This window comes from Schistocerca serialis, chromosome 7, assembly GCF_023864345.2.
Source record: "Schistocerca serialis cubense isolate TAMUIC-IGC-003099 chromosome 7, iqSchSeri2.2, whole genome shotgun sequence".
In the NCBI taxonomy this organism is placed as follows: domain Eukaryota; kingdom Metazoa; phylum Arthropoda; class Insecta; order Orthoptera; family Acrididae; genus Schistocerca; species Schistocerca serialis.
In genome coordinates this window covers 500,124,220-500,150,761 of record NC_064644.1, presented here as the reverse complement: position 1 = coordinate 500,150,761, position 26,542 = coordinate 500,124,220, and the positions used below count along the sequence as shown (strand labels likewise).

The 26,542-nt window shown below is 43.3% G+C and overlaps 1 protein-coding gene across 2 annotated transcripts in view; it reads left to right on the top strand.

Moving 5' to 3' along the window:
- LOC126412375 (semaphorin-2A-like) overlaps positions 1-26,542 on the top strand; it is a 1,156,194-nt gene that overhangs the window by 882,283 nt on the left and 247,369 nt on the right. For both annotated transcript variants that reach the window (XM_050081946.1, XM_050081945.1), the window contains one exon: positions 4,652-4,703. In XM_050081946.1, the coding sequence (XP_049937903.1) occupies positions 4,652-4,703 (52 nt within the window). The remainder of the gene's footprint in view (positions 1-4,651; positions 4,704-26,542) is intronic.

Here is a 26,542-nt window from a genome sequence, read left to right as displayed (position 1 = left end):
TGATGTCAGTATTTTTATACCGTGACATATTAGATGACTCAGAATTGTGAACTACTGATATCAAGGTACGGTGAACATATACAAAGGAATTATTTATTTGACTGTCCACCAATTTGGTTGGATATAACACCCCACTTCGTTGCGCACAAGTTGGTAATGATGATTTTGCTACTCTCCAGAAACACAATTGTCTCTACAGCAAACACATGAGAGAAAAATTCTTCTCTCGGCAATTAGTTCAACATATTTGTTGGCTCGATAATTCATTATTTTTTGCAGGTCGTGGTATTATCCGTACTCGCAAAGGCTTGACCGCGATTGTAGTTGCTTCTCCATCACTCCGGTAGATGGCAGAGCCTCCACATGTGCCAGCGAGCCCTCTGGCACTTGTTTCTGGAAATTACTGCATCCAGTTCCAAGTGTTTCGTGGGTTAAAGTGATACAAAAAGATTACATTTGTATGAATCGACAACGAATTCTCACAGAGAACATGGCATGCTAGAAAAACTGTTTTGAAACTCTGCCATCGCCTGTTGCAGAAAGCCAGCGGAGGTAGACGAATGTATCACGGCTAGACAAAACAGACGAAACAACTAGCCGTTATTTCTAGTGAATCGTCGTCCATTCATTTCTCTCCCAGGGAGAGGTACTTGAGAACTAATATAATTTTTTACTCACTCTTAGTTAAGGGCACCCTGCGATACTAATACATCGTAAATAATTAACCGTTAGTGAACATCAGAATACTATGTTTGTTTAATGAATGTATTCTAGACAGTGAACTAATCGGTATATATTCCAGTAACATTTTCAAATTGCGAGATTTAGGAAACAAAACTATTTACAAAGCCAAGTTTTCATGTTGTTTCATTACAATTAGAATCTGTATTCATTAGACTATTCAATTACTTGTCAGTTATCCATTTAAAGCTTCAAAGTGTAACGTCCAGAAAATTAAACATGTTTTTATATAAGCACAAACGCAGCTTCAACCTCTTTTTGTTGCTCGCAAGATAATGCATCGAGATCAACAATTTTTGGAATGTGACAAACCAGATTTTTGCTAACAACCTCAGAAAATAGTTTACAGCGCTTACTGGGGTGGCACAGGAAGTGGAGCAGCTGGAATTCTATTACTGTGCTCACTACCAGACAGTAATAAAAGATCGCCAAACATTGAACAATGGCAACATGAAATAGCCTTCACGGTAGAACCAAGTAGATTTGATAGGTATCCCTCAACAACAGCTGTCAGAATGCTTATTTAAAACTGTAATTAGACAACGTAAAAACTTGGGTTAGTAATAGATTTGTTAGAAATCTCGTAATTTCAAAGTGAAGCTGGTTTGGCAGCAAAAAAATGTTACTGGAATATATATCGATAGAAAGAAATATTCCAGTTTCCGTAACAGCTGATACTGTCTATAACATCCAGCCACTATGCGACTTTTCACAGTAAATTTATTAAATTTCGACCAGGCTGACGAAAACGAGCCAAAACATTCGCACCAAATTCTTAATAAAATAGCATGAACCATTTGAGAAGCGTAAAACCTTCATCTGTGTCTCATATATTTGAAAAGTCACGTTCAGCATTAAGAAGCGACCTCAAAAAATGTAAATTACGTAAACAATATAACCACTTTCACGATGTAAACCCACATAAACCGTAATAACGCCAGATATGAGTGAAGGAGCAATCAGTTCATCCACGCCTTCAAGAAAATGCAGTGCGACAATTTTCAGAAATCAGGATCCCACGTTCAAGTTACCCACCCTGTGTGAAGTTGTTAGTAAGATATAGCCTGTGGTTTTGTGATTTCCGAATGCCAAAAGTCGTAGTGGCGGAAGCTACATCTCGCGCGTCTTTCATAGAGTGCAGCACAAAGATACATACATTTCATTATCAAAACATACACATGCACGAACACATCCCTCAAAAAGCATAAGAAGACACAATGACAAATAAGATATCGTGTGTGGCTCTTAACAACAAGAAAATATGTGACACTTGTACAACCACAACAAAGTTCAATCAACGATACATATTGCTGTACATACAAAATGAAAGTATGCACATCCTTCAAAAAGAAAATGAAAGTCTTTGCTTACAGTGAGGTACGAAGTATAAAGTCACTTAGCTGTGCGTGTTGAACGATATCTTCCAGCGATGTCTGCTGTTAGATGGCGGTGGTGATAGTGACGGTGTAGCATATTCATAAATACTCAAGTACTTCCATTATGTTCCAATCGGTTTGGTGAATGTCTGTTTCTGCTGGTTGCATGCTGGCTAAAAGCCGCCACTATCGTCTTTCGTTTTCGTTCGAACGTCCAAAACACATTTCATCCACATGGAACTGCTGCTTTGGTAGTCTCACAGAATATTATACAGAAGTCAGAAGTTTATTTGTTCACATATCTCCCTCAGTGAGCTAGCAACAACAATCACGTCTCAGTCCACGCACTCGTTGTCAGAGAGTCTACCGTTCAACTTGACCATCGATCTCTGACTCGCTTAGCAATTTTGCGTACATATTACATTTATTTAAAACACAACAAAGATTTACATAAAAGGAAAACACAGTACATAGGTGAACGTATGTGTTAATAACACCGAATATGGTGAGCAGCATAAACAGTTGAATAACTAGATGTCTTAATAATTAACTCATAAAACACGTATTATGTACATGTCGTGTCTGCCCAAAGCAGTAACGTCAAAGACAAAAAAAGTATGGATCGTGACACTGTAATGCAGTACATCTACATCTACATCTACATCCATACTCCGCAAGCCACCTGACGGTGTGTGGCGGTTCTCCCTTCTATTCCAGTCTCGTATTGTTCGTGGAAAGAAGGATTGTCGGTATGCCTCTGTGTGGGCTCTAATCTCTCTGATTTTATCCTCATGGTCTCTTCGCGAGATATACGTAGGAGGGAGCAATATACTGCTTGACTCTTCGGTGAAGGTATGTTCTCGAAACTTTGACAAAAGCCCGTACCGAGCTACTGAGCGTCTCTCCTGCAGAGTCTTCCACTGTAGTTTATCTATCATATCCGTAACGCTTTCGCGATTACTAAATGATCCTGTAACGAAGCGCGCTGCTCTCCGTTGGATCTTCTCTATATCTTCTATCAACCCTATCTGGTACGGATCCCACACTGCTGAGCAGTATTCAAGCAGTGGGCGACCAAGCGTACTGTAACCTACTTCCTTTGTTTTCGGATTGCATTTCCTTAGGATTCTTCCAATGAATCTCAGTCTGGCATCTGCTTTACCGACGATCAACATTATATGATCATTCCATTTTAAATCACTCCTAATGCGTACTCCCAGATAATTTATGGTATTAACTGCTTCCAGTTGCTGACCTGCTATTTTGTAGCTAAATGATAAAGGATCTATCTTTGTGTGTATTCGCAGCACATTACACTTGTCTACATTGAGATTCAATTGCCATTCCCTTCACCATGCGTCAATTCGCTGCAGATCCCCCTGCATTACAGTACAATTTTCCATTGTTACAACCTCTCGATACACCACAGCATCATCCGCAAAAAGCCTCAGTGAACGTCCGATGTCATCCACAAGGTCATTTATGTATATTGTGAATAGCAACGGTCCTATGACACTCCCCTGCGGCACACCTGAAATCACTCTTACTTCGGAAGACTTTTCTCCATTGAGAATGACATGCTGTGTCCTGTTATCTAGGAACTCCTCAATCCAATCACACAATTGGTCTGATAATCCATATGCTCTTACTTTGTTCATTAAACGACTGTGGGGAACTGTATCGAACGCCTTGCGGAAGTCAAGAAACACGGCATCTACCTGTGAACCCGTGTCTACGGCCCTCTGAGTCTCGTGGACGAATAGCGTGAGCTGGGTTTCACACGATCGTCTTTTTCGAAACCCATGCTGATTCCTACAGAGTAGATTTCTTGTCTCCAGAAAAGTCATTATACTCGAACACAATACGTGTTCCAAAATTCTACAACTGATCGACGTTAGAGATATAGGTCTATAGTTCTGCACATCTGCTCTACGTCCCTTCTTGAAAACGGGGATGACCTATGCCCTTTTCCAATCCTTTTGGAACGCTACGCTCTTCTAGAGACCTACGGTACACCGCTGCAAGAAGGGGGGCAAGTTCCTTCGCGTACTCTGTGTAAAATTGAACTGGTATCCCATCAGGTCCAGAGGCCTTTCCTCTTTTGAGCGATTTTAATTGTTTCTCTATCCCTCTGTCGTCTATTTCGATATCTACCATTTTGTCATCTATGCGACAATCTAGAGAAGGAACTACAGTGCAATCTTCCTCTGTGAAACAACTTTGGAAAAAGACATTTAGTATTTCGGCCTTTAGTCTGTCATCCTCTGTTTCAGTTCCATTTTGGTCACAGAGTGTCTGGACATTTTGTTTTGACCCACCTACCGCTTTGACATAAGACCAAAATTTCTTAGGATTTTCTGCCAAGAAAAAAAAGAAAAATGTAAAAGAAAAGTTAATACTCACTATCAACAATATATTCACACTGGATGTATAATAAATAATTCTCCCTAAGTAAGTTGTGATAGAAAATGCCAGAAAAACAGTACTTAATTAATTTTCCTGATAGTCCTTACGTTTTGTTCTGTTGTTCACAGGGATCGCGTCTTCAGACTGAACCTCAACAACATCAGTCAGTCGCAGTGCGATGTAAGTATAGACACGTTTTGTTACCATTCTCAGATTTTGATGCCTTTCTCTTTCTTTAGAGGAATAACATGCAAAAAAAGCACTATAGTACATAAACGGGGTAGAGAAATATTATTACGGGTCATTAGCGTAGCAGCAGTTTCACTGTAAACTGACTAGCTTGCTTAATGAAATAAAATACACTCCTGGAAATGGAAAAAAGAACACATTGACACCGGTGTGTCAGACCCACCATACTTGCTCCGGACACTGCGAGAGGGCTGTACAAGCAATGATCACACACACGGCACAGCGGACACACCAGGAACCGCGGTGTTGGCCGTCGAATGGCGCTAGCTGCGCAGCAATTGTGCACCGCCGCCGTCAGTGTCAGCCAGTTTGCCGTGGCCTTCGGAGCTCCATCGCAGTCTTTAACACTGGTAGCATGCCGCGACAGCGTGGACGTGAACCGTATGTGCAGTTGACGGACTTTGAGCAAGGGCGTATAGTGGGCATGCGGGAGGCCGGGTGGACGTACCGCCGAATTGCTCAACACGTGGGGCGTGAGGTCTCCACAGCACATCGATGTTGTCGCCAGTGGTCGGCGGAAGGTGCACGTGCCCGTCGACCTGGGACCGGACCGCAGCGACGCACGGATGCACGCCAAGACCGTAGGATCCTACGCAGTGCCGTAGGGGACCGCACCGCCACTTCCCAGCAAATTAGGGACACTGTTGCTCCTGGGGTATCGGCGAGGACCATTCGCAACCGTCTCCATGAAGCTGGGCTACGGTCCCGCACACCGTTAGGCCGTCTTCCGCTCACGCCCCAACATCGTGCAGCCCGCCTCCAGTGGTGTCGCGACAGGCGTGAATGGAGGGACGAATGGAGACGTGTCGTCTTCAGCGATGAGAGTCGCTTCTGCCTTGGTGCCAATGATGGTCGTATGCGTGTTTGGCGCCGTGCAGGTGAGCGCCACAATCAGGACTGCATACGACCGAGGCACACAGGGCCAACACCCGGCATCATGGTGTGGGGAGCGATCTCCTACACTGGCCGTACACCACTGGTGATCGTCGAGGGGACACTGAATAGTGCACGGTACATCCAAACCGTCATCGAACCCATCGTTCTACCATTCCTAGACCGGCAAGGGAACTTGCTGTTCCATCAGGACAATGCACGTCCGCATGTATCCCGTGCCACCCAACGTGCTCTAGAAGGTGTAAGTCAACTACCCTGGCCAGCAAGATCTCCGGATCTGTCCCCCATTGAGCATGTTTGGGACTGGATGAAGCGTCGTCTCACGCGGTCTGCACGTCCAGCACGAACGCTGGTCCAACTGAGGCGCCAGGTGGAAATGGCATGGCAAGCCGTTCCACAGGACTACATCCAGCATCTCTACGATCGTCTCCATGGGAGAATAGCAGCCTGCATTGCTGCGAAAGGTGGATATACACTGTACTAGTGCCGACATTGTGCATGCTCTGTTGCCTGTGTCTATGTGCCTGTGGTTCTGTCAGTGTGATCATGTGATGTATCTGACCCCAGGAATGTGTCAATAAAGTTTCCCCTTCCTGGGACAATGAATTCACGGTGTTCTTATTTCAATTTCCAGGAGTGTAGCTTTTCAGTTCAATGACTAACAAATCACCATCGTATTAATATACTACCCTTGTACTTACATTTTCACTTTGTTCCTGACTTTTAATTTTTTTATCTGCGCCTATCTTTTTCATTTATTTCCACAGACACCTCATTCGCAACAAGCATCGGCTCACGTCTTGTATTACGCGCTATTTGTATACGACTGATTTCACTCTGGGGATAATATTCAGAAGTTATTTCAGAATAAAAAGTATAGTCGTGAAAATTGTCACCACAGTGGAAGTCTGCCAAGAGAGCATATTATTTTAATTAATTATTAATTCCTCTTTTTATTTGGACAAAAACTATTTGGTTTTGCAGCGAAATACAAGTAATAATGACTATAGGCATGTCATTCTACTGTAATGTACCATTTGTACAAAATGTCACATTTGGAATTTGCTGACCACGACGTATCAGATTTACGATTACACTGACACAAAAGAAAATCGCAGTACCAAAAAATAATTAACGTATAGTAACGAAATTTTGGGAATGTATTTGTCTAGGTAACGTATTTGGCTGGATAAAATGCAAGATCACAGGTTAATTTAAGCGCGAGATAAGCCATTGCAATTATGAAATGCTGGAACTTTCTTAACCAGTGTAGCGATCAGAATGTTGAATGCAAGAATGCAAACGTGCATATAGTGTTGTACACGTGCCGGGTGTGAGTTTGTGGAATGAAGTTCCATGCCTGTTCCACTTGGTCAGTTAAAACAGGAAGGGTTAATGCTGTTTGTGGATGACGCTGGAGTTGTACTCCGATGACGTCCATATGTGCTGGGTTGAAGACAGATTTGGATATCGACTGGGCCAAACCAACATGTTGACACGCTGTAGAGCATGTTGGGTTACAACAGTGGTATGTGGGCGAGCGTTATCCTGTTGGAAAACACCACTTCATATGCTGTTCATGAACGGCAGCACGACAGGTCGAATCACCAGACTGACGCAAAAATTTGCAGTTATGTTGCGTGAAATAACCAAGGGAGTAGTGCTGCTGCCATACGAAATCGCCTGGTGTAGGTTGTGTGTGTACAGTCCGCAGACAGGTTGGTTGCAGGCTCTTAACTGGCGTCCTCCTAATAGACACACGGCCATTACTGGCACCGAGGCAGAAAACACAACAGACCACCGCTCTGCCCTCCAATGAGCTCTCGCTTGACACCACTGAAGTCGCAAGCGGTAGTGGCTTGGGGTCAATGGAATGCTCGCTAGAGGGCAACTGGCTCTGGGCTGTCCTTGAAATAACCAATTTGTAACAGACCATGGTGTCACTGTGGCGGCAACTGCTGCTCAGATTGCTGCTGTAACCGAAGTACGATGCGCCAGACTCACACACCTGACACGATAGTCTTTCTTTTCGATAGTGCCACGTGGCTGTTCGGAGCCCAGGCTTCTTGAGGCCATACACTCTCGTGATCACCTTTGCGATATGCAGTGGCTAGATTCCTGCCAAGTCTTTCTGCAGTATCGCAGAAGGAACATCCAACTTCTCGAACAAACTCAGTGAGGTGTTGATAATGGCGTCTTTGTCGCCTTAAAAGCATTGTTGACTATAGTTCAATTCTTTTATCTTGGCGGCTCGTGCATACCCGCCCAGACGGGGGAGATTGCTGCGTTGCCAGTTGCACGCGCCAAGAGAAGCAGCGCCATAGTATAGTACAGGGTGATTCAAAAAGAATACCATAACTTTAGGAATTTAAAACTCTGCAACGACAAAATGCAGAGCTAAGCACTATCTGTCGGCGAATTAAGGGAGCTATAAAGTTTCATTTAGTTGTACATTTGTTCGCTTGAGGCGCTGTTGACTAGGCGTCAGCGTCAGTTGATGCTAAGATGGCGACCGCTCAACAGAAAGCTTTTTGTGTTATTGAGTACGGCAGAAGTGAATCGACGACAGTTGTTCGGCGTGCATTTCGAACGAAGTATGGTGTTAAACCTCCTGATAGGTGGTGTATTAAACGTTGGTATAAACAGTTTACAGAGAATGGGTGTTTGTGCAAAGGGAAAAGTTCTGGACGGCCGAGAACGAGTGATGAAAATGTAGCACGCATCCAGCAAGCATTTGTTCGCAGCCCAGGAATTGGCTGTTCCCTCAGCTCGAACAAGAAGCACAACAATTCATATTTCAGCAGGATGGAGCGCCACCACATTGGCACTTATCTGTCCGTAACTACCTGAACGTCAACTACCCGAGGCGATGGATCGGCCGCCAGGCAGCCCGTGACAGAACACTTCATTACTGGGCTCCAAGAAGCCCTGATCTTAACCCCTGCGATTTTTTCTTATGGGGGTATGTTAAGAATATGGTGTTTCGGCCACCTCTCCCAGCCACCATTGATGATTTGAAACGAGAAATAACAGCAGCTATCCAAACTGTTACGCCTGATATGCTACAGAGAGTGTGGAACGAGTTGGAGTATCGGGTTGATATTGCTCGAGTGTCTGGAGGGGGCCATATTGAACATCTCTGAACTTGTTTTTGAGTGAAAAAAAACCTTTTTAAATACTCTTTGTAATGATGTATAACAGAAGGTTATATTATGTTTCTTTCATTAAATACACATTTTTAAAGTTGTGGTATTCTTTTTGAATCACCCTGTATAGTTCGCAAATTTACGTTTAGGGGGGAGCGCGCAGTTTATGAAGTAAAGCCACCACGGCCGCATTAAGCCTTTCGCTGCTACAGAGACGTGCTTCCCGCATTCCGCGCTGTGAGCGATTTTGTCATCACTGCACTGCTCGCCTGTGCAGACACATCGTGTTCCGACTGCTTTGACACACACACATTTTGGCCCAAAAATTTGATTTTTACACATCTGCTTGACTGATACCTTCTCCCCCATAAATGATTTAATTTTGTTTCGATGTTCAATGCAGTTATTGTGCAGCATTAAATGTAGTAAACCATTGCATGAAATTTTGAAGAGTCTGCAGAGGTAAAAGTCCATAGCATAAACTTTCCATATGGTCGATTTTAGTTGCCACTAGAAATTTCAGAAAATACCATTCCAACGAATAAAATTCATGAAGTAAGACACTTCGATATTGTTTTTAAATAAAGAAAATATTAAGCACCGAACAAGGCTTTTTTTTAATTCTCATTTTGTTCGTTTTCGTTCGTTGATCTGCTCGGGGCGGACGGCGTAAAACACCCGCTTAAGTTCGTTGTTGATCGATTAACTCAGTTTATTTTATTACAGAGGGCAGCTAACCCTCTGACCGAACACGCTTTTTTTTAATATAAAAACCTTTATTAAAAAAAACAATGTTACACATTCCAAATACATACTAAGTTATACATACATGAAGTTATTTAAACAAAACGGTTTGATCATTTCAATTACGCTGACGTTAAGGAAAGACAACAGAAGATTGTGTTACTGACTAAATTACCAGAAAGAATTAAATTAAACACCAAGAAAAAAAATTTAAGACAGTCAAACTTCAACCTGAAGAAGTAAAATCTGCACTTTGAATTATGAGCTGCAATCTTTACAGAAGCATAATTAGTTCTTTATGATGGATATCAGCAAGTTGGTGGGATAATTTTAAATATAAAGCAGTCGAATAATCATATTAGACAATTTCTGAAATACTTGAGAATGGCGGAAAGGAGATATATAATAAAAGTGACTAGCCTTCCAACTACACTTTCTGGACATTAATTGAATCTATGTATCTAAAGTGGTCAGATCTATTTAATCAGTCTTTCGCTGCAAAAATGAACAGGGCAATGTGCCAGCCATTGAATATTACATTTATCAGATAGAATCTTATGATTTTAACCAATCAATAAGGACATTTCTATAAAAACTGTCTATTTCCAAATTTCCAGTATAAGCCAATAATGCACCTTTAATGTGTTGTGTTTGGCACTATTAGACACACAATCTCAATGTCACATAAGTTCTGTACATTAGCTTATAAATTTCAAAAAAACTACTCTCTGAAGTAGAAAAAGCACACATCATAAATATACTGTAAAATCTTAAATAGTATCCTTAAGGTAACTACAATACATCACTGTCAAGACAGTCTTCTTTTTTTTTTTTTTTTAACCAATGCCCATTCTTTCAAATACAATTTTTAGCATATTACCGAACTTTTTCTTGTGATTCGAATGGCTTCTAATTTTGTGGAACTCACACAGCATGTGTGCCTTGATCTCTATGATGCTATCGGATCCTAATTTGTTAAGGACGTAGTTAACAAAATTTCCCAGCAACCAGTACACAGCGTTATTTTTTGCTTCTGGGAAATACCGTGCTTCAGGCCTGTGTAGCAATGACAGCGATATATACTCAGGGGATATTCTTGTAATCAGAGCTATTTGCTCCCGGATCCACTTCCAACTATTCATGTGACCACTGCAAGTATATCTATGAATTACTGTGTCAACTAGATGGCATTGTTGACATAAATTTGTTTCACAGAGTCCGATTGCGTGCAGTCTTTCATTGGTGCTAACTATGTAGTTAACTGTCTTGTACCATGACGTTTTTACATTAGACGTGAGCACATTAGAACTAATGTTTTTCCAAATCTCAGTCCACTCAATGTTTGGAAACTGTCGTTCTATTTTGTTTCTTCCTTCGCTTTTCTTTCGTTCCCGCATTATGGCTCTCGATGTTAAGTGTCGGGACTGCCTGAGTTCGACACTGACATAACTTAACTCAACATAGAAAATCCTCACGTGCTGTAAGCGACTGTTGATATTCTGCACGTCAGTCGGGGGAAGCAGGCTTGGAGGTTTAATTATCTCGAAAAGTTGGCTGGTTATGCTTTCTCGCAAGTCTCTTATTAAATTAACTTGCCTTTTGATAAAAAGAGCAGAGGCTTTATCCGTTATATCAGTTAATCCTAGTCCACCATTTTTAAGATCTAAAGTGGCTACTTTAGCAGGTACTCTGAACACTTCACCTCTCCACAAAAAGTTTGTGATTTTAGACATTATTCTCCTCGCTATCATTCTCGGTATTGGAAACAGCTGGGCAGTATAATAAGCCTTAGCAAGGATGCATGAGTTGATATACTGTGTTCTTTGAACTTGGTTCATATATAGAGTTAAATTCTCTACAATGGCTGCTTGCACTTTATCTGCTGCAACTTTCCAATTGAAAGCCGTAATTTTCATATGGCATGCTGTCAGGGTGATCCCAAGTGTTTTATGTTGTCGGACTAATTTTGCCCACTCGACGTTGATATTATCAAAACCTCTGAGATTTAACATCTTACTTTTTTTTCCGTTCGCATTGGCTCCAGATGCTCTACAGTACGAATCAATCACTGTTGCTAGCGTGGTTACCTCGTCATTATCCCTTATAATGACCCCTATATCGTCAGCATAGGCTCTTATAACTGTTTTATTTCCTGATAATGTTAAGCCTTTTAATGTAGCATGGACATGTCGGAGGAAAGGTTCCAGCGAAATGGCGAAGAGCGACATGGACAGAGGACTTCCTTGAGGAACACCTCGTTGTATTTGCATCGGCCTGGATTGTTGACAATTCACCGCTATTTTAGCATGTACTCCAGTTGCTATGTTCTTAATCAACTGTATGACTCTATCGTTGAAACCTATTTTCTTCCATGTCTGTAGAAGATATTCATGGTTTACTACATCGAACGCTTTATAAAAATCTAAAAACAATAAAGCACACTTTATGTTTGTTACAGAAGTTATTGCAATGATATCTCTGAATTCCGCTAGATTTTGAAAAATGGTTCTGCCTTGCGCACAGTTCTGATGTTGACTGATAATTTTATCTGTAAGGCATGAAATTCTCTTGTTTATTATTCTAGCTATTAATTTATAATCAGAATTCAGCAGTGAAATTGGACGAAAATTATTTAAATCTTTGTTTCCATTATTTTTTGGCACCAGAACAATTTTACTCTCCTTAAACTCACCCGTAATCATTTTACCCTGAATAACCTCATTTACAATGTCCGTGATTTTCTCACCTACCATTGGCCAGTAACGGATGTAAAACTCTGCTGGCAGACCATCCGGTCCTGGGGATTTTTTTGGTGGTGAGGCGCACAGAGTCTCATACACGTCTTCTTCACTGACAACCTCGAGAAAATTTTCTTTGTCATCTTCTGTCAGCTGTGGGTCTAGGATGTCAAGGAATTCTTCCAAGGAAGCATCACTACTTTGATGTACAGAATATAGCTGGCAATAATAGCGATAAATCTCGTCCATGATATCCTGCTGGGTTCTGAGAATCGTACCGTGTTTTGTTCGAATTTCTTGAATAAAAGTCCTTCTCCCGTTTTTCGTATGCTTCACTAAATGATATAGGGAAGTAGTTTCATCTTCTGACACCGAATTTGCCTTTGATTTTATTTTCAACCCTTCCATTTGACTTCTCTTGATATTAAGTAACTTGGCTTTGACGTTCTTGATGTCTGCTATCCGAAGTGAGGAACCTGCTGAGACTTGATCATATAGATCTCTCAAAACGGAATAGTAATACTCTATAGTGCATTTCATTTCCCTTGCGCTCTGGGCACTGTATTGAATAAGAACTTTCCTCAACTTTGGCTTTGCCATTTTAACCTACCAGTTAATAGCAGTGGCATATCTACTATGGGCTCGCAGGCATATTGCCCATGTTTCTTTAATCAGATCTTCTAAATCATGATTTAATAACAAGGAAGTGTTCAAATTCCACTGATTCTTGAATCGGCGAACCGGCTGTCTTGTTAGATTTATGCAAGCTAAGACACTTGAATGGTCTGAAAAGTACGTGGGAATGGTTTCTACTTTTGTCACGGAAGTTACAAGATTTTTAGAAATATATAGTCTATCAATCCGGCTACGTGATGTTGCCGTGACATAAGTGAACTCAACAGAGGAGGGGTATTTGATTTCCCACATATCCTTTAATTCTAAACCAGTAACTAATTGTTTTAGTTCACTTGAAAAATTAAAATTAGGTAACTGATCTTTTCAATTTAAAACACAATTAAAATCACCTCCAAGTAATAACTGTCTTGGCGATTTCCTTAACAAGTATATCAAGTCATCTTTGAAGAAACGTGCCCTGTCAGCTCGATGAGAACTTCCTGAAGGGGCGTACAAGTTGATGATAGTCATATCATAGATATTTAGTCCTATTCCCCTTCCGGACTCCAGTCGTTCCACCTCGCTTACTGTAATCCCTTCCCTCACCAAAATAGCTGTTCCAACACTTGTTGCCCGCATCTCGTGGTCGTGCGGTAGCGTTCTCGCTTCCCACGCCCGGGTTGCCGGGTTCGATTCCCGGCGGGGTCAGAGATTTTCTCTGCCTCGTGATGGCTGGGTGTTGTGTGATGTCCTTAGGTTAGTTAGGTTTAAGTAGTTCTAAGTTGTAGGGGACTGATGACCATAGATGTTAAGTCCCATAGTGCTCAGAGCCATTTGAACCAACACTTGTTTCGGGAGACACATTTATGTAACTGACAAAACCGGGAATTACCAAATCCGAAATTAGAACTTCTTGTAGCAGGGCAATATCAGTCGCGGATTCGTACAAAAATTCCTTAAGGGCCGATAATTTCAAACCGGTCGTGATTTTATTTATGTTTATAGTGGTGACAGAATAAGATTGCGTCATTGTGCTATCATTATGTAGTTGTTTTCATGAACTAATTTAGTTTACTGTGGTTCAGGGTTCAGTTAAGCTGTAACAGTTTTCTCGGAAGGCTGAACGTGGAATAACACTTCAATCAGTTTATTAGTTACTGTCCCGTTTTTTTCTACTTCTGATGTTTTCTCTTGTACCGCAAGCAGACTGATTTCCTGCTAAACTTTCTGATTTTTCCTCCAGTGATTCGTGTACGACCGTTTCGGACTGAACATTCTTTGGGCTTGGGTCGCCCCTCCCGGATTTTCCCTTCCCTTGGTTACGAGCTACATTCTCATTTGGTTGCGTCGGTATTTTACTTCGCGGCTTATCTGGAGCAGCAGCAGACGCTTTAGCAATTTCGGTTGCCGGCGCCTGCCCTGAGGTGTTGACCGTGATTTCAGTTTGGCCACCACTTCCCCGTTCTTTATTAATTTCATTCACTTTCTGATCGAGGGAAACAAATGGAGACTGCAGTTTTGCAACCTCTCCCTGAATTTGTTTATTAACAGATAAATTATGATCTTTGCAATCGGCTACTGCGCCTGTTGTTTCTTGCAAATTAATGCTGCTTACACCCCCTTCATTTTCTGGTACCGTATGTGTATTATCTTTCTGTTCATTAGTTTCCATTCGCATTTTGCCTTCAGGTTCCTCAGCCTTCTCATCGCACTGTTTTTGCTTGCGAAGTGAGGGAGTGGGACAAGACAGCTCGTCCTCTGAACAACTATCAGATATCTCCAGAGGTCGTTTTTTCGGTTGCGTTTCAGTTTCACGAGTAGTGGCAACAGGGTTTCCTTTTGTTGTTAACGGGGGAAATTGACTGTTATCGTGAAGGGAGACATCAGCTTGGCCCGCTGCGTTAACATCCTCAACCAGTTGTTCCGGGCTATTCTTTGGTAACAGATCATTTAAGGTAAGCTTCTGACGCTGTATCAAATTACTTTTAAGAACAACAGTTCGCCGCGGACATTCCTGTCTGAAGTGGCCGGTTTCGTTACATATATGACATGTAGCTTCCTGACCTGTATAAACAATTTGTGCCTTATACCCACAAACAGTTATGTGAGACGGAATATTCGTCTTAACGTCCATCTCTACACAGCGGACCCCGTTAAAACACTGCAGTTTAAAGCGAGGCGACCATCTTTCATTTGCAATTGATTTAACGTCTCAGTAGTTTGAAAGAGCTTCCTTAATCTTATCATTTTCAATTTCAATAGGAATATTCAAGACACGAACGGTTTTGTTCAAATGGTTCAAATGGCTCTGAGCACTATGGGACTCAACTGCTGAGGTCATTAGTCCCCTAGAACTTAGAACTAGTTAAACCTAACTAACCTAAGGACATCACAAACATCCATGCCCGAGGCAGGATTCGAACCTGCGACCATAGCGGTCTTGCGGTTCCAGACTGCAGCGCCTTTAACCGCACGGCCACTTCGGCCGGCAACGGTTTTGTAATGAATGTCCGCTCTATAGATGGAAACCTTACTTTTATAACCATTTCTATGCACAAAATCTACTTCATAGCCCCACTTTCGTAACACTTTATCAACAGTCGAAGCACTGATTAACTTGACAAAAACACAGTATTTTTCCTGATCCAGTTGCCAGGTATAAACGGTTTCAGAATTTAGACCAATTACCTGTGTAATCCAGTCATCTATTTCCGGGTATGTCGGCTGAACAGGACCAGAGTATTCTTCCTGAGGTTTGTAGCCGTGGTTAATCCAGCGAAGCAATTTCGGTTAAACAACCGAAATTCCAAGTAGCAGCAGCAAGACCAGAAAGAGCGATGGAGATCACAAGGAACAGGAACGAACACGGAGATTAAAGGACGGACGGCACTCGGCGAAGCACAAGTACAGCGATGTAAACACTGAAGTGCAGCGCAACAGTTAACAGCGGCCACTCGCGAGCGCGGCTGAAACGGAACTGCTGAGCTACCGTGCCGGCTGGCTTGAACTCAGACCTTTTCGCTTAGGCCGGTATTACACTATCAAATTTCTTTGTCCAATATCTTTGTCAAAGATATTTGATAGTGTAATACGGACTTTGTCAAATGTCGTCCAATATTTGATCAAATCTAGGGCCTCGCTGTATATTTGATCAAAGAAACCGCTTGTCTTCTGTTCACTGCAATGTGACATGTTACCACATGGAGCGCTAGCATCGCTGCAGCCTTCTGTCGTCTGTAGTGTTTTTATAACCATTGCCGGTAAATACAATTGTTGTGTGCCGACAGCAACAAAATTAATAGAGATGTCTGGAGCTGATGAGGCGCTTTACAACGTGAGGCACCCTGAATACAAAAATAGATTAAGAAGATTGGAGACCTAACCTGACATAACTCTCTCCTGTAGCAAGGAATCGGGAGTTTTATAGTGAGCCTGTCTTCTGAAGATGTAGCAGTTCTTAAGTGAATATTGTGCTTTGTGATATGAGGATACACTTCATTGAGCACATACAGAAATGTATGCTCATCCATTCTTAAGTAATTGATGAACGACTTGACGTCTTCCACTGTAAGCTCATGTAACAAGTTTTGTTGAATGCTTTTATCGTGTCGTCGTAAAACCCACGGCTTCACCCAGATTAGATTAATTTTTCGTTCCATAGATCCGTGCGGTGGAGATCCTCGTGGATGTAGAACATGTCGATATTTTTAAGCTGAAACAACAACACAAATAGTATGAATAAATACATCATTTGTTTCTATTAAAAATTTCGCCAATAGAGTAGAAGAGTTGGCCAGTAGTAAGTCTTTCAGGCTCCTTTTAAACTGATCTTTATTTCTAAGTAAATTTTTTATGTTTCCCAGTAAATCATTGAAGATGAGTGTTCCTGAGTAGTGGACCCCTTTTTGAACTAAAGGAAGTGTTTTTAAGTCCTTGTGCAGATCATTTTTGTTCCTGGTATTGTATGTATGAACTGAGTTGTTTGTTGGAAAAAGAGATATATTATTTACGACAAATTTCATTAAGAGGTAAATATACTGAGAGGCAGTAGTTAGTATACCCAGTTCTTTGAAGAGGTTTCTGCAGGAGGTCCGTGAATTTACTCCACAAATAATACGTATTACACGCTTTTGGACCTTGAAAACTTTTGTTTGACTTCAAGATTTACCCCAAAATATTATCCCATATGACATTATGGAATGAAAGTATGCAAGTTTTTTCATTTTTATGTTGCCTATGTCTGCTAACACTCGAATTGCAAATACAGATTTGTTAAGGCCTTTCTGCAGTTCTGTGGTGTGCTCCTCCCAACTGAATTTATTATCAAGTTGTAATCCCAGGACTTTTAAGACTGTCAACCTCGTATGTATGGTTCTATTTTTTCCCCCCACTTCTTTTACGCATGTGCACACAATGCAATTGGAGTACGTAGAACTACTGCAGTTAATAACAAGTTGTTTGTCAGCCATCTTGAACTTTGACGAAAAATTTGATGACAGTGTAATACCCCATCTAGCGCTACGTCAAAGATCTTTGTCAAATACACTCCTGGAAATTGAAATAAGAACACCGTGAATTCATTGTCCCAGGAAGGGGAAACTTTATTGACACATTCCTGGGGTCAGATACATCACATGATCACACTGACAGAACCACAGGCACATAGACACAGGCAACAGAGCATGCGCAATGTCGGCACTAGTACAGCGTATATCCACCTTTCGCAGCAATGCAGGCTGCTATTCTCCCATGGAGACGATCGTAGAGATGCTGGATGTAGTCCTGTGGAACGGCTTGCCATGCCATTTCCACCTGGCGCCTCAGTTGGACCAGCGTTCGTGCTGGACGTGCAGACCGCGTGAGACGACGCTTCATCCAGTCCCAAACATGCTCAATGGGGGACAGATCCGGAGATCTTGCTGGCCAGGGTAGTTGACTTACACCTTCTAGAGCACGTTGGGTGGCACGGGATACATGCGGACGTGCATTGTCCTGTTGGAACAGCAAGTTCCCTTGCCGGTCTAGGAATGGTAGAACGATGGGTTCGATGACGGTTTGGATGTACCGTGCACTATTCAGTGTCCCCTCGACGATCACCAGTGGTGTACGGCCAGTGTAGGAGATCGCTCCCCACACCATGATGCCGGGTGTTGGCCCTGTGTGCCTCGGTCGTATGCAGTCCTGATTGTGGCGCTCACCTGCACGGCGCCAAACACGCATACGACCATCATTGGCAACAAGGCAGAAGCGACTCTCATCGCTGAAGACGACACGTCTCCATTCGTCCCTCCATTCACGCCTGTCGCGACACCACTGGAGGCGGGCTGCACGATGTTGGGGCGTGAGCGGAAGACGGCCTAACGGTGTGCGGGACCGTAGCCCAGCTTCATGGAGACGGTTTCGAATGGTCCTCGCCGATACCCCAGGAGCAACAGTGTCCCTAATTTGCTGGGAAGTGGCGGTGCGGTCCCCTACGGCACTGCGTAGGATCCTACGGTCTTGGCGTGCATCCGTGCGTCGCTGCTGTCCGGTCCCAGGTCGACGGGCACGTGCACCTTCCGCCGACCACTGGCGACAACATCGATGTACTGTGGAGACCTCACGCCCCACGTGTTGAGCAATTCGGCGGTACGTCCACCCGGCCTCCCGCATGCCCACTATACGCCCTCGCTCAAAGTCCGTCAACTGCACATACGGTTCACGTCCACGCTGTCGCGGCATGCTACCAGTGTTAAAGACTGCGATGGAGCTCCGTATGCCACGGCAAACTGGCTGACACTGACGGCGGCGGTGCACAAATGCTGCGCAGCTAGCGCCATTCGACGGCCAACACCGCGGTTCCTGGTATGTCCGCTGTGCCGTGCGTGTGATCATTGCTTGTACAGCCCTCTCGCAGTGTCCGGAGCAAGTAAGGTGGGTCTGACACACCGGTGTCAATGTGTTCTTTTTTCCATTTCCAGGAGTGTATATTGGACGGAATATTGGATCACATCTTTGATCAAATCTTTGACAAAGAAATTTGATAGTGTAATACCGGCCTTAGCAGCCATACACATTAACCATTACGCTAATGTAGTTCGTCGTTTAACGGCTCTCCTGGAGGACTTTAACACATCACCCAAAATACCGACAAACACTGTTGGTATGACTATGAATTACTCACATTTCGTCGAAGTACAATAGGAAATAAACATTAACCGCTGTTCTTTATTCCGAAAAAGCGGTTACTGAGAATGATACAAACACCTTTCCTTGCTATCGCCTGAATTAGGAGGCTTCTTGGTTGTTGGTTTAATTAATTAATAGAATATGAAGCAACTGCTATAAAGAATGTTTTTCCGAACTTTCTATAAAAGAAAGTCTGCTATCAAGACATTGCTTTTGTTCAATTACTTTATTTATGATTGAACGTTTCTAAAACTGAAGAGGCCGGCCGCGGTGGCCGTGCGGTTCTGGCACTGCAGTCCGGAACTGCGAGGCTGCTACGGTCGCAGGTTCGAATCCTGCCTCGGGCATGGGTGTGTGTGATGTCCTTAGGTTAGTTAGGTTTAAGTAGTTCTAAGTTCTAGGGGACTTATGACCTAAGATGTTGAGTCCCATAGTGCTCAGAGCCATTTGAACCATTTTAAAACTGAAGACACTCGTCCGTGCTCTGCACTGCAGTCGAGCTCTGGCAACGTCGTTCTCTGTTCATTAGCTGACTGGGTTTTGTGACGTCAGATGCGCAGAACGAACCTAAATTCGGCCGCCGTCGTAAATGACGCGCACTTTAATATCTACTCACCACGTCCAGTCTCAAAGATAACTAGCGCTCACAACCGTTAGAGCATGTGTTTAAAGAGAAACTGATCTGCATTTCATAGTGCCGCTACTAGCCCCTGCTCAAAGCGACTGACGCGAAATGTGAATAGATGTACAAACACGCCTGTCAAGTTTCATTTATGTCGCACGACTCCTTCTTGGTGCTGCGATCTTTTTTCCGTCAGTGTACTTCGTCTTCAGCACCTCTGTTGCAGACGATATGAGGTTGCATTGAAGTGTATCATGCTCGTAGGTACTTGTGAGTCACACTTGTAGTAAAATCAATACTTTCAATTGCTTAATATAAACTTTTAATGAAAGTTCTGCTCCCCCGAAAGTATGTAAAATGCATGCCGTGTTTCAGAATTCAGGGACACAACCCTACTTGCAGCTATGAATACCGATATGAGAGAAAAGTAAAGAACAAAATGGTAATGGGAAAATTGACGCACCTATAAGGAGGGTTAACTTGATATCTTCTGAGAAGTTCGTTTTTACTGAGGTAAAGGGCTACCAGTATGGGACTTTCGTTCATCACGGGGAAACAAATTATTTCGATGGGAGGTAGTACATGACACATATATGTATGAGAAGATAAGTCCCGAGGCGGGATTGAATAGAGGACGAAGTTGGTGTGCAATCAGTTTGACAGAGCACTCACTGAAATGCACTGAAATACAGCAGCAGAAGTGGATGACATACGCTGCAAGTTACTGAAATTAACTGGAAGGTGTAGGAAGTGCAAAATTATTTTACCAGGTGTTGGAAAGCTTTGAAGGCATACACTTAGCATAGGATTGCCGGAATAGAGTCATTATCGCAATACCGAAGATAGCACGAGCCTGTAACAATCGAATAACCGTTATGACATATCATACTGTAAACTACTAATGTAAATAACGTTTCAAGTCGCATAAAAAAGAAGTGAAACCGACCACATTACAAAGGAACTGTTTGTCGTTCCTTACTAGTACAAGACTGCTTTTCTTTTTTCCAGGGGGGGGGGGGAGATTGAATTTTGTTCACAGCTGTGAAAAGTTGCGTAAAAATCGATCAGCTATACAAGAACTTGATTGGTACAGCATATTAGTGTACTTTACTTCCTATAAATGGATCAGTGAGGATATATGCATTTTTAATCATTAACATTTGTGTGCTTAATAAGTGTGGGGCACCAGATGCCTTGGAACAGGGATTTCATCGTTGTCTGAAAACGAACGTGCATTCATGCACACATTAATCAAAGGTTGTTTTGGAGGTGGTGATATGCATATCCTGATTGGAAATAAAGAACAATGGATTAAGTACTTTGATTTTCTCTAAGTGAAGAACCGTCTACGCGGAACGGCTTTATTCACTCAGATAACCGACATTAATTGCAAGTGCAATTGTTCACGGAGCTGAATAACTTAAATCCGGCATGGCTGTAACATTCAGAGAGCTTTACGCTGCATATTATTGGGGTCAGGGGTGGTGAAGCTCCGTTAAGAGACTTCCACTGGTTAGAACATCTCCTTGTCATAGGGCAAGCGGAAGGCTTGCAGCTATCCCCAACTTACACGGGCAGTGCGTAATTAATGCCAGTCCTATCTTGGGACCTCACTCACGTCCTTCCGAGGTTATCGGAAACTAACAAAATACGTTCAGTTTGTAGTGGTGTTCTTCAAAAGAGGACCCCATTTCAGTCCACATACATTGTTATTCGTTCTTTCCAGTTGTTTAAAACACTTTCGGATTTCGTTTTTTTTGAAGTCCACGGTTGTTGCCTTTCGGTGTAGGACAACAATATCTCTGTAGTAGATGGCGCGTGCATTGTGAAAAGTATTGTCTTTGGGTCGTCTATGACAATAATGTAGTTGTATGTTTATGGCCCCAAACAACAAAGTGATATTAGTACCTAATTCGGTTTTATTGTTCATTAGGGCATTACACTAGGCGTTTCGGTATTTCGCTCGTCATCTGTGTCTTATTATGCTTTCTTTTAACACTAATCACTTGAGTACAGCATCAAATAAGATAAAACTATCCTAATGAAGTTTCTGTAGTTGCCTATTTCAGCAGTGACATGAAACAAGCTGTTAAAATGTGTTAATTTAGAAAAGCCTTTTTATTTCGTTTCATAGTATGCAGATGTGTTCTGTCTTAAATTTAAGTATAATAAGGCACCAGATAGTGGACAAAAGACCGAAACCTATAGCATAATGCCCAAATGACCAAAAGCACGTACAAATTAATAATACTATGTTACTGATGGCGATCACTAAAGTACAGCTACATTCTCGTCCACTGTCACAGAGCTGATAGATTTTGATGAAAACTGTCACAAGACTGAGAAATACTCTGATACTGGACAACAAATACACTGACGATCCAAAACATTCTGACCGCCGGCTTAGTAGAGTGTTGGTCTACCATGTGGAACGAGATGCTGTAGCGATTCTACATGGCGAGTGTTCGGCGAGTTCTTGGTAGGTTTCTGGGGGTGTATGGCACCAGATGTCTGAACATGCAGGATGTCGCACGAAATGTGTTATCATTTTGTTTTTGAATATAAACTTTATTCTCAATACATTCTGAAAGGAACATATACTACATTGAAGAGCCGTCCATGGTTATTTGATCTAACTCAGCACATGCTCAATATGTCCACCATTTCGTTTCCTAACTTCCTTCAAACGAACACTGAAGTTAGTGATCACCCTACGGCACATGTCTTCCGTAATTTCACTGCAAACTTGAAGAATAAGTCTTCTGAGCTCCATTAAATCACGTGAACGTTTCGGGAAAATTTTTTCCGTTAGGTACCCTCAAAGAAAAGTCACATGGATTGAGGTCTGGACTATTGGCGGCCAATTCTGTCCGTCATTGAAGCGACCTGTAAACCTCAGTGAAATGATCCGCATGTCGAAATGCTCGTGTAAAAACTCCAACACAGTGTTTGCAGTATGTGGCCTTGCTACATCTTTTTTTTTTAAATTCTTTATTAACAAAACATTATAATTATACAAAGTTAACCCACTTCCTTATGTCATTAGTGGGTCATAATACTTATACATTTATACTTGGTTCGCAGCTAGTTTCAGTTTTTGTAAGTGAGCTACAGTTGATTTTTAACAAACAATGGGCATCTAATTTCTAGTATCTATAGTTTATATCTAATACCTATAACTAATTACTATATTCTGCAGCGTCACATGTGTGCCAGTGAAAGATATAAACCTACTTTTAAATTGCCTTGCTCTTCGAGCTAATCCCGAAGAGCGTGCCCCTGGCACTGGATAGGCCTCGATGTTAAATTCGCTGCAGTTCCTAACGTAGTTTCCTAAAACTAAGTCCTAAAAACTAACTTATCCTACGTCATTTCGGGAGTGTGTCACAATCGGTGGTGTTGATCCCTAATCCCCGTAATCCTGCGCGTGGCGGATTCCAACTGAGATGAAAAGTCGGCCAGTCCACGCACAGGCGGCATGGAAATAGGGCTCTTGGACGCATTCAGTGGTTGTTGTCTTGGTTATTTAGTTTATCTCTCTTAAGTATTCAGTTAGAACTTTTCGTGATACCTCGTTAGCCAATGTGTTTAAGGTGTGAAAAGTTTCCTCTCGTCTAAGTAGTTGATAGTTGTCATAGTTGGGTAGTCTGTCTCGTAGTGTGTTCGCGACATCATTGAAGAGGGCGCATTCGTAAACTACATGTTCGGGTGTACCCTCCGGATCGCCACAGTCACACGCTGGTGTAGCCCTCTTCCAAAATCGACATAAGTATGTCGGGTAGGGTCCATGGCCAGTGAGAAAGTGGATCAATCCTCGTGTGGGCTCAAAGTATTTCAATTCCAAGCCTTCCCTTACATCAGGTATGAACTGGAAAGTTTTGCGTCCAGCCTCTTCTACCTCCCAAGACTCCTGCCAGAGTTCCTCCCCTCTTTTCCTTATTTCCCTTTTATCCCCCACCCTAATACCCACGATGTCTGCAATCTTATCATAATTTCCATTTTTGGCCCAATAGCAAGCCGCTTGTTCTCTTATTTTTATGTCCAGTGGGCAAAGCTCCGTTATGACTAATAGGGCCTCCCCTGGAGATGTTTTGTAGGCCCTCACAGATCTTAATATCATGCTTCTCTGGACCCTTCTCACTGCCATGGCGGGCACAACCCTCGTGAGCCTGTGTGCCCAGACTCCCGAGCCGTAACCCACAACTGAGGTTAGAATGCCATTGTGGTAGAGTTTAATTAGGTGTGGTGGGAGATGGAATCTTTTATGGCCTATTGAGATGAGGTTATTTAATATCTGGAGAGCTCTCTGGGTAACGGTATCAATATGTTTTCCGAAGCTTCACCTCTCATCAATGATAACTCCTAGATAGCGTGTCTCACGTCGCCGGAGAACTGGTGAACCGTCAATTCTGACAGTCGGATTTCTGATGAAATGTCCTTTTAGCAACAGGTAAGTGGATTTGCTGGGCGATATCGTCATTTTAGTCGTATGGCACCACTGTTGGAGTTTGTCTATGGCTGTCTCTATTTTTGGTTCAATGTGTTCCCGGCTACGGCCGCCGACTAACTGGAGGAGGTCATCCGCGTAGGCTATCACCTCATCACTTTGTTGTAACCTGTCTAATAGTGGCTCCATTTGGATGTCCCAGAAGAGGGGTCGTAAAACGGATCCTTGGGGACATCCTTTGATAATTGTTTTTCCAACTCTTTCGCTAGGGGATGATAGCCAGACCTCCCGATCCTTACAATAGCTCCTCAGGCAACCGTATAGCGGCCCCGGACACTCTTTCTCCCGCAAGCAGGAGAAGAGCGAAGGCCACCACAGGTTGTCGAAGGCGCCACTGATGTCCACCATGATACCAACCACGTATTTGTGCGCGGTCGAGCCGCAGACATCAGCCGCCAGGGCGATTGCATCAGATGCCGACCGCCCCGGCCTGAACCCGAACTGCCTATTGCTCATCCCGCACAACACTGGGTGTGCCGCCAATCTGTCAGCTAGCAGTTTCGCCAGTATTTTTCCGAATAGATCCAGCAGGCAAATCGGCCTGTATGATTTCACTTCTGCGGGGTCCTTGTCTGGTCCTCTCTTTATAATGACTACGTTTGCCGTTTTCCATTTCTTTGGGAACTTTCTTTGCCTAAAGCATTCACTGTAAAGATGAGTAAGTGGCGCAGTCAGCTGGGGCGCCAGGAACTGCACCACCTCCGCCACAATGCCGTCTGGCCCAGGTGCTTTTCCTCTTTGCAACGATCTTATATGGGCTGCTACCTCCTCCTCTGAGAAGGGGTAGACAGCCGTCTCATTATTGTATGCTTCTTGATCTTCATTTCTCAGTTGCTTCTGCACTTCCGTCTCCCCATCCGCATTGTCGTCAGGCAGCAGGGACCGGAGGAGGACCTCCGCAGTCTCCTGCCAAGATTCCGTCATCCTGTCCCCGTGCCTGACTGTTGATAGCTGCAGAGGAGAGCGGATTTTTTCTCTTACCAACTTAAAGGGAAGCCCCCATGGGTCCATGACTAGCTGGTTTAGCACGAAGTTTTCCCAGCTTCGCGTCCTAACTTCGCGCAGTTCCTTTTGGAACCTCCGCTTTTCCTCCCTGTATAGCAACTGCCACCTTCGTCGTTCCTGCCAGACGACACTGCGCTGGTAGTGCCTCCTCAGCCTTCTGACAGATTGACGCAGTTCTCCTAGTTCAGCAGACCATGGTGACGGAGAGCCCGCCATGGCCCTCCTCCTAGTTGGTACAGCTGCCCTCACCGCTCTAGTCACTGCACTCACCAGTTCCTCCGCTCTCTGGTCTACGTCCATGTCCCGATGCATGTCACCTTCCGGTAATGGAGGAATGTCGCACTCCCTTGCTAGGCGTTCCCAGTCAGCTCTTTTGTAATTTAGTTGTACCTCCCACCCCATGGCCCAGCGGCACTCTCTTTCTCCTAAGGTGAAAGTTATCAAGTTGTGGCCGCTTGTGGTGGCGTTTTCTATAACTCTCCAGTGTTGAATAATATTGGTTGTGTTCGGTGTTACAAGAGTGACATCTATATTTGTGCCCTGTCCTCCCCCTGCAGCGTAGGTAGGAGGATTGCCAGGCCTGTTGGCCACCACAAGTTGTGATGCCATAATGAGTTCCTCGACTTTTTTACCGTTCGCATCTCTTGTACCACTGTACCACGGGGGGGATTTAGCGTTAATGTCAGCTGTTATCACGACTTTTCTTCCCCGTAACGCCGTGATAACTCTCGCTAAATAATCTATGTGCTGTTCTATGTTATCACCATACTGAAAATACATGTTTATGAGAGTAATGATTCCTACAGGGGATTGCAGCTCCACGACGTTACAGTGTCTAGTTGTAAACTGTGGGAGTGTGGTGGCCCTCAAAAGTTTGTTTGTAATTATAATTTCCGCCTTCGGGTCATCCCCTCTGCTGACTATTTGCCAGCTAGCGGCAGCAAATGCGATTTTCCCAGCTAGGGAGTACGGCTCCTGTAGACAGCGTACATCTAGTCCCCTCTCCTCCACCTCCCTTCGGAGGTCCTGCATCACCAGTCGCCTGTTATGAGTGTTAAGTTGTCCAATATTTATTTTTGTTATTAAGGGAAGTACGCATGTATTCGGTCATTCGGCCAGGTCTTACTCCAGTCGAACGCAATTCGTCAGTGTGCTAGTACTGATTGTTGGTAAATGTTGTCGAGATCGAATTTCTCACCTCGTCTTTCGAACACTTTCTTGAGCGGGTCTCGCAAGGCTCTGAAGTCAGAGAGGAGATTCACTGATGTTAGTTGGATTCTATCAACAGCCTCCATAACCGAGAAGGTTATCTTCCTACCGTCTTCATGTCC